The sequence below is a fragment of the Harpegnathos saltator genome, unplaced genomic scaffold, assembly GCF_003227715.2.
Source record: "Harpegnathos saltator strain DR-91 unplaced genomic scaffold, Hsal_v8.6 scaffold777, whole genome shotgun sequence".
Lineage (NCBI taxonomy): Eukaryota > Metazoa > Arthropoda > Insecta > Hymenoptera > Formicidae > Harpegnathos > Harpegnathos saltator.
In genome coordinates, this window is record NW_020230623.1 from 21,449 (window position 1) to 28,825 (window position 7,377).

The 7,377-nt window shown below is 61.7% G+C and overlaps 2 protein-coding genes across 2 annotated transcripts; both read left to right on the forward strand.

The window, feature by feature from the left end:
• Window positions 1–824: 824 nt before the first annotated feature.
• Window positions 825–4,784, forward strand: LOC112590303 (uncharacterized). Its single transcript, XM_025306376.1, has one exon. It carries the CDS (start codon window positions 825–827, stop codon window positions 4,782–4,784), a length of 3,960 nt encoding a protein of 1,319 aa, XP_025162161.1.
• Window positions 4,785–4,988: 204 nt separating this feature from the next.
• LOC112590304 (uncharacterized) lies at window positions 4,989–5,972 on the forward strand. Its single transcript, XM_025306377.1, has one exon. The coding sequence runs from the start codon at window positions 4,989–4,991 to the stop codon at window positions 5,970–5,972; it is 984 nt and encodes a 327-aa protein (XP_025162162.1).
• Window positions 5,973–7,377: the final 1,405 nt, after the last annotated feature.

Below are 7,377 nucleotides of genomic sequence, written 5' to 3' on the forward strand. Positions count from 1 at the left end.
GGCGTTGCCGTGATCTTAGGAGCGACTCGACCGTCTCCTCGGAGCTTCGAGCTCCCTTATTGCCCAAGTGTCCGTAGGGGGCCTTGGCGGGTTTGGAGCGGCTCGGTCGCAGTCCTAGAGCGTTCGCGCTCCTTCTTCCAAGTGTCCATTGGGAACTTGGCCTTCTCGCAGGAGCGACGTGGTCATCCTGCGAGCCGGAGCTCTCGGAGTTCCGTTGCCACGCGTCCTCGGGACCGTGGCTGGCTATTGGCCATTACGCCCGGAAGGGCAGGCCATCCGAAACGACGGAGGTCGTTTCGTGGCACGTCCTTGGCGTGCTTCGGGTGCCGCGCACCGTTGACGTCACGGACGTGTGTCCTGCGGGACTTGCGTAGGCGACGTTGTTTCGCTTGTATATAGCTACGTTTTAGGTTCTTCTGCGTCGTTCTTCTGCGTTATTCTCTTCTGCGTTACTACTGCGTCTATTGCGTCCATTGCGTTTACACTGCGTGTCACTTTACGTCGGCACGTGCGCGTGCTTCTTCTCTCTTGTTCTCGCCGCCGTCCCTGGGCATGGCCCAGTCGGCGCGCGACGTTGCCTGATCAGCAGGGTCGGTGATCGCCTTGCGAGGCCCCGGCCTTTGATCAGGACGACCGGACGGTCGCCGAGCGGACTCGAGCGAGCCTAGACGCAGGCGGACGTCGCTCTGCGATCCCGTACTTCCAGCCAGCTCTCCGGAGCTATCCTATGTTCGGGCTAGTTCCGAACATAATTTTGGTCCTTCGAGCCGGATCGGGAGCGGTAGTCTCGGACCTGGGTCGGTTTGTTTAGCTCGGGCTCCGTTATGTCTAAGGAGGAGGACATTCTTGGGCTCATCGAGCTGCAATACGACCGGCAGCACCGCATGGAGCGGCTGCTGGACAATGCACGCAAATCTGGTCAACTGAAGTCAGTTGGCGGGTTGACGTCTCGTTTGCAGGTTCTCGACACGTACTGGGTTCAGTTCCAGGATGATCATCGCACGATCCGAGCGTCTCGCCTCAAGACCGTGCGAGAGTCGGACTACGTGCAACAGGATGCCTGTGGCACGGTACAGGAAGTCTACATTGCGCAGCGCGCAGAAATCCAAACCCTGCTCGATGGGTTGAAGGTTCAGGAGGCTGAGTCGGCTGCTCACGCAGTTCCCGCGCAGGCGGTAGTGCCCGAGGCTTCGTTGCCTCGCATTCCCATTCCGAAGTTCGAAGGGAAGTTTGACGAATGGCGCAATTTTAAGGATCTCTTCGAGTCCTTAATAGTCGATAACCCGTCGTTAGCATCAGTTCACCGGATGCATTATTTAAAACAGAGCGTGTCGGGAGAGCCTGAACGTCTGCTCCGGCACTACGGCGTCGCTACTGGCTCGTTTGAGCAAGCGTGGGAAGCGCTATGTGCACGGTACGATAACCGTCGTTTGCTTGTGGACCAGCATCTCGACGCTTTCCGGGATATTGGCCCGATGCGTCAGGAGAGCGTCTCCGAGGTTCGGAGGCTGCTGGATCGAGCCAGCGAGCTGCGAGCCGCCTTGCGCCTTCTTGACCAGCCAGTGGATGCTTGGGACGTGATATTGGTCAATATCCTCCGTTCCAAGCTAGACTCTGCAACGCGGCGGGCCTGGGAGATGGCCACCGCGGACCGGCGCGAGCCAGTGAGCTGGGACAGACTGGCAGTCTTCCTGGACGAGCGTCGGGTGGCGCTCGAGGCGGTTGCCGCGGCTCCGTCCATTGGGGACGGCCCCCGTGCCTCATCGGCATCCGAGCGGACTGGTCGACGATCGCTGCATCTCCATCGGCCCAAGCCGACCCGTTGCGCTGAGTGCGGTTCTGAGCATGGACTCAGAGAGTGTTCGGCCTTTAAAGATCGGCCGGTCTCTTCGCGACGGGCAAGGGTGCGCGCTCTCGGGTTGTGCTTCAACTGCCTCGGTCCGTCGCACCAGGCGGCCGCTTGCCCGTCTAAGGGTCGATGTCGGGAGTGCGGAGAGCCGCACCATTCACTTCTGCACTCCGCTCGGCAGTCTCCGGCCCCGGCGTCGGGGGAAGCGCCGGTCACGGCGCATGCTGCGACGCGGATGCCTGCGCAGCGAGTGCTTTTGGCCACAGCCAGGGTTTGTCTGATGGCGTCCGATGGCCGATCCGCTGTGGTTCGAGCGCTCATTGACCAGGGCTCTGAGGTGAGCCTGGTGTCCGAGGCGCTTGCGCAGCGGCTGCGCGCGTCTCGTAGATCGGTGGATGTTGGGCTGTCGGGCGTCTCAGAGGGACCCCCTCAGCGGGTGCGGGCCAGCACGTCATTGCGGCTCAGGGCAACTGCTGGCCTCCCGTTCTCCACCACTGTGGAGGCCCTCATTCTACCGAGGCTTACGGCGTACCACCCCCCGCAGAGGGCTCGGCTGACGGGGAAGTGGTCGCATTTGAGGAACCTCCGGTTGGCGGATGATCACGATGATGACGAGCGCATCGAGGCGATACTTGGAGCGGAGGTATTCGCCGAGATCGTGTTGACGGGGCTTCGCCGGGGCCCACGGGGAGCTCCCGTCGCGCAGCGTACCCGCTTGGGGTGGGTGCTGTTCGGGGCTCTCCCGTCTACCGCCGGAGCGGGCGGCTCTCATTGTCATGTGGTGCAGTGTGCGTCGTACAACATGGCGGATCTCTTGCGGCGCTTCTGGGAGGTGGAGGAGATTCCGGTTGCTTCCCCGCTCTCTGAGGAGGAGCGGGCTTGTGAAGAGTTTTTCGCGGCGTCCTTTCGGCGTCGTGCGGACGGCCGCTATCAGGTGCGGTTGCCTTTCAGGAGCCCTCCGACTGAGCTGTCTCTCGGCGACACTCGGCGGATTGCCACTGCCTCGTTGCATCGCTTGGAGCGGCGACTGCTTCGGCAGCCTTCCTTGGGCGGGGCCTATCGCGACTTTCTTGTTGACTATGAACGACAGGGGCATATGATCCGCCTGCCGCTCAATGTCGAGACCCCGCGGCCCTCTTACTTTATTCCACATCACCCGGTGATTAAACAAGCCCCCGAGCTTAAGGTAAGAGTGGTGTTCAACGCCTCGCAGGCGTCCACCAATGGCCGGTCGTTGAACGACTTGGTGCACGTGGGGCCGCGCTTACAGCGAGAACTGGGCGAGATTCTACTCGCCTGGCGCATGCATCGAGTGGCCTTCTCTGCAGACATCGAGCAAATGTTTCGTCAAGTACGGGTGGCTCCGGAGGATCAACACCTCCAACAGATTCTCTGGCGAGACAGCCAGATGCAGGCAATATCGGTGTACCGGTTGACCACGGTCACCTATGGCATGGCGTGCGCTCCTTATCTGGCCATCCGCACGCTGCACCAGCTGGCGCTGGATGAGCGGGAACGTTATCCCCGGGCAGCAGACTTACTTCGTCGACAAACCTACGTCGACGATATTCTTGCGGGGGCAGATGACCTTGGGGAGGCACGCAGTCGACAGCGTGAGCTGAGCAGCTTGCTCATGGCGGGCGGGTTCCGACTCAGGAAGTGGGCGGCCTCACATCCGGAACTCTTGTCCGGTATCCCGGAGGGGGACCGCGGGCCTTTGGTGCCTCTGCCGGACCCTGGGGCCGTGGGTGCATCTGTGCTGGGGGTCGGTTGGATTCCGGTCGAGGATGCATTCTACTTTTCGGTCAACCCCGGGGCTCAATCAGCCATCTCGAAGCGTGGCATCTTGTCAGTCGTTGCGCGATTATACGACCCCCTGGGCTGGTTGGGGCCTATGGTAGTACTGGCGAAGATCCTCCTTCAGGACTTGTGGTTGGCCGGGCTCGGTTGGGACGAGGCTCTCCCTTCTCCGCTCTCGCGACGTTGGGACGCCTTTAGCACCGGGCTCGCGGAGGTTTCCGCGATCCGAGTTCCTCGCTGGACCGGATGGTCGCCTGAAGTGGAGATCCAGCTTCACGGCTTCTCGGACGCCTCGGAGCGGGCGTACGCCGCCGTCATCTACTTACGGGCTCGACGGTCTGATGGGACCACCCGTATCGCTCTATTGGCGTCCAAGACCAGGGTCGCCCCACTAAAGCGGGTAACGTTGCCCCGCCTGGAGCTGTGCGGTGCGCAGCTGCTCTCGCGCCTCATGAAGGCCATTGTGGAGGCGCTCGGTTGTGCCGAGGCCTCCCTGGTTTGTTGGACCGACTCTTCTGTCACGCTCCATTGGATAACAGGGCATCCATCTCGATGGACCACCTTTGTCGCCAATCGCGTCTCGTACATTCACGAGAGCCTTCCGCGGGCCTCGTGGCGGCATATCCCGTCTGGCGACAATCCCGCGGATTGCGCCTCCCGGGGTTTGTTGACCGGCGGGCTACGAGAACACGCCCTTTGGTGGCGTGGCCCCTCCTGGCTTGTCGAGGACCCGGCGGGCTGGCCGGGTCTAACTTGCGTCGCGAGCGACCGAAGCACTTGCGAGGAACGGCGCATGGTTCACGTAGTGGCCGTGAACCCGGAGGACTGGTCCGGTGTCCTCCGAGCATGCTCCTTCCGCAAGGCCATCCGCGTGATGGCCTATGTACGACGATTCCTGCGAGTCCCACGGATCAGTGGACCCTTAACGGCGGACGAGCTGAGTGAAGCTCGACTGCGCCTGCTGCGGGTTACGCAGCACCGCTTCTTCGCGGAGGAATTGGGCCGTCTGAAGCGGGGGGGAGCATTGATGGTGAGATCGGCGTTGCGGCCACTCAACCCCATGATGGACGAGCGGGACCTCTTGCGGGTGGGGGGCCGCCTGCAATTCTCAGCGTTACCGATCGATGCACGGTAGCCAGTCCTGCTACCGCGACGCTCTCGGCTCGCGACTCTCGTTGTGCGAGATGCGCACGAACGCACGCTGCACGGGGGAGTGCAGCTTACGTTGCTCACCGTGAGGCGCGAATTCTGGATTCCAGCTGGGTGCTCTTTCGTGCGCCAGGTGATCCGGGGCTGTGTGCGCTGCACACGTCATAAGGGCACCCCGATCACCCCGTTCATGGCTCCGCTGCCTCGCGATCGGGTGTTGCCTCATCCACCGTTTTCTGCCACCGGGGTGGATTATGCTGGACCGGTCGCGGTGCGTCCGTCTCGAGGACGCGGACGTACCACCTCCAAGGGATATATTGCTGTCTTCGTCTGCTTCAGTACGCGCGCTGTCCACTTGGAGGTGGTCAGTGACTATTCGGCCCCGACCTTCTTAGCGGCCTTTCATCGTTTCGCGGCCCGGCGGGGCCTGCCGGTTACCGTGTACAGCGATAGGGGGACCACATTCGTGGGTGCGGACCGCGAGCTGCGAGGACAATTTGAGGCGGTCATGGCGTTGGGGGGACCGGTCGCGGCCTCCTTGAGTAACCAGGGCATCACCTGGAAGTTCATGCCTCCTTCAGCTCCGCATTTCGGCGGACTGTGGGAGGCAGGAGTGCGGTCCGTCAAACACCACTTGCGACGGGTAATAGGAGAGCAGGCACTGACCTATGAGGAGTTCGCCACTCTTCTAGCTCGCATTGAGGCCTGTCTCAACTCCAGGCCATTGTGTCCGTTGACGGACGACCCACAGGACTTGGAGGCCCTAACACCTGGGCACTTCCTGATTGGGCGCCCGCTGTTGTGTCCGCCTGAGCGATCCCTCGGGGACGTTCAGGTCGCGAGGATGAGTCGCTGGCAGCTGCTCCAGCATATGACGGAGCATCTTTGGGAGCGATGGTCTAGAGAATATCTAGCCCAGCTCCAGGTCCGGGGCAAGTGGCTCATCGCTTCTCGTCCGTTAGACATCGGCGACCTCGTGCTCTTGGCGGATAGCCGATTTCCTCCTACCCGGTGGCCTCTCGGCCGCATCACCGGCTTGCTGCCTGGCCTGGATGGGCACGTCCGCGTGGCGCAGGTGCGCACAGCGGACTCGACCCTGACCCGGCCACTGGTCAAGCTGGTGAGGCTCCCTGTGGATCCGAAAGGGGCTCATCCCAATCAACCTTCAACATGAAAGGGATCAACAGGCCCTCACGGCCGCCAGGCCGCGAGTCGGGCCTTCCTGGTGGGGGTTTGTTCCACCACTGACTTCCGTCGCCGCGACGGAGGCGGGCGGTATGTTCCGTACAGCATCACGTGCTGTACGGATAGTCGGTGCGAGTCAACGCTGCAGGGCGGGCGGCCTGGTTCCCGGGGCGTTCTCGCTAGCGGCGGGGGACGCGGGTTCTCGCGAGCGAGCGCGCGGGACCCCCACTAGGTCCAACCGCGGCCGCTACACGGCGCGGCTCGCGATTCCGCTGCCCGCGGGCAAGATTCGACCGCCCGGATATATAACCAGGCGCGCGATGCCTGGTCCTTGCCTTGTCTTGTCTTCTGCCTGGCCAGTTTAGGTAGCAAGTAGTGCTACACGTTAGTGCATCGTGTTACTGGTGATTACCGACGCGCTTTCTAGGCTTCCTAGGGCGATCGGGTATTTCGTTTCAGATTCGAACCACTGCTCTATAGACTCTGCTGAGTTGAAGGTGGCGCCGACACACCCTGCTGGGTTGAGGCAAATGGTTCGAATCTCGTTTTGTGATCTCGGGCTCACGGCGTTGCCGTGATCTTAGGAGCGACTCGACCGTCTCCTCGGAGCTTCGAGCTCCCTTATTGCCCAAGTGTCCGTAGGGGGCCTTGGCGGGTTTGGAGCGGCTCGGTCGCAGTCCTAGAGCGTTCGCGCTCCTTCTTCCAAGTGTCCATTGGGAACTTGGCCTTCTCGCAGGAGCGACGTGGTCATCCTGCGAGCCGGAGCTCTCGGAGTTCCGTTGCCACGCGTCCTCGGGACCGTGGCTGGCTATTGGCCATTACGCCCGGAAGGGCAGGCCATCCGAAACGACGGAGGTCGTTTCGTGGCACGTCCTTGGCGTGCTTCGGGTGCCGCGCACCGTTGACGTCACGGACGTGTGTCCTGCGGGACTTGCGTAGGCGACGTTGTTTCGCTTGTATATAGCTACGTTTTAGGTTCTTCTGCGTCGTTCTTCTGCGTTATTCTCTTCTGCGTTACTACTGCGTCTATTGCGTCCATTGCGTTTACACTGCGTGTCACTTTACGTCGGCACGTGCGCGTGCTTCTTCTCTCTTGTTCTCGCCGCCGTCCCTGGGCATGGCCCAGTCGGCGCGCGACGTTGCCTGATCAGCAGGGTCGGTGATCGCCTTGCGAGGCCCCGGCCTTTGATCAGGACGACCGGACGGTCGCCGAGCGGACTCGAGCGAGCCTAGACGCAGGCGGACGTCGCTCTGCGATCCCGTACTTCCAGCCAGCTCTCCGGAGCTATCCTATGTTCGGGCTAGTTCCGAACAGTATGAAAGATATATGTCATTTATTTAATCGAATAATAGCTTCCAATTCTAATGATTAGATCTATTGCTCAAAAAGGGTG

Coding starts and splice junctions, on each gene's coding strand:
- LOC112590304 (XM_025306377.1), top strand. CDS start 4,989: ATGGCTCCGCTGCCTCGCGATCGGGTGTTGCCTCATCCACCGTTTTCT.
- LOC112590303 (XM_025306376.1), top strand. CDS start 825: ATGTCTAAGGAGGAGGACATTCTTGGGCTCATCGAGCTGCAATACGAC.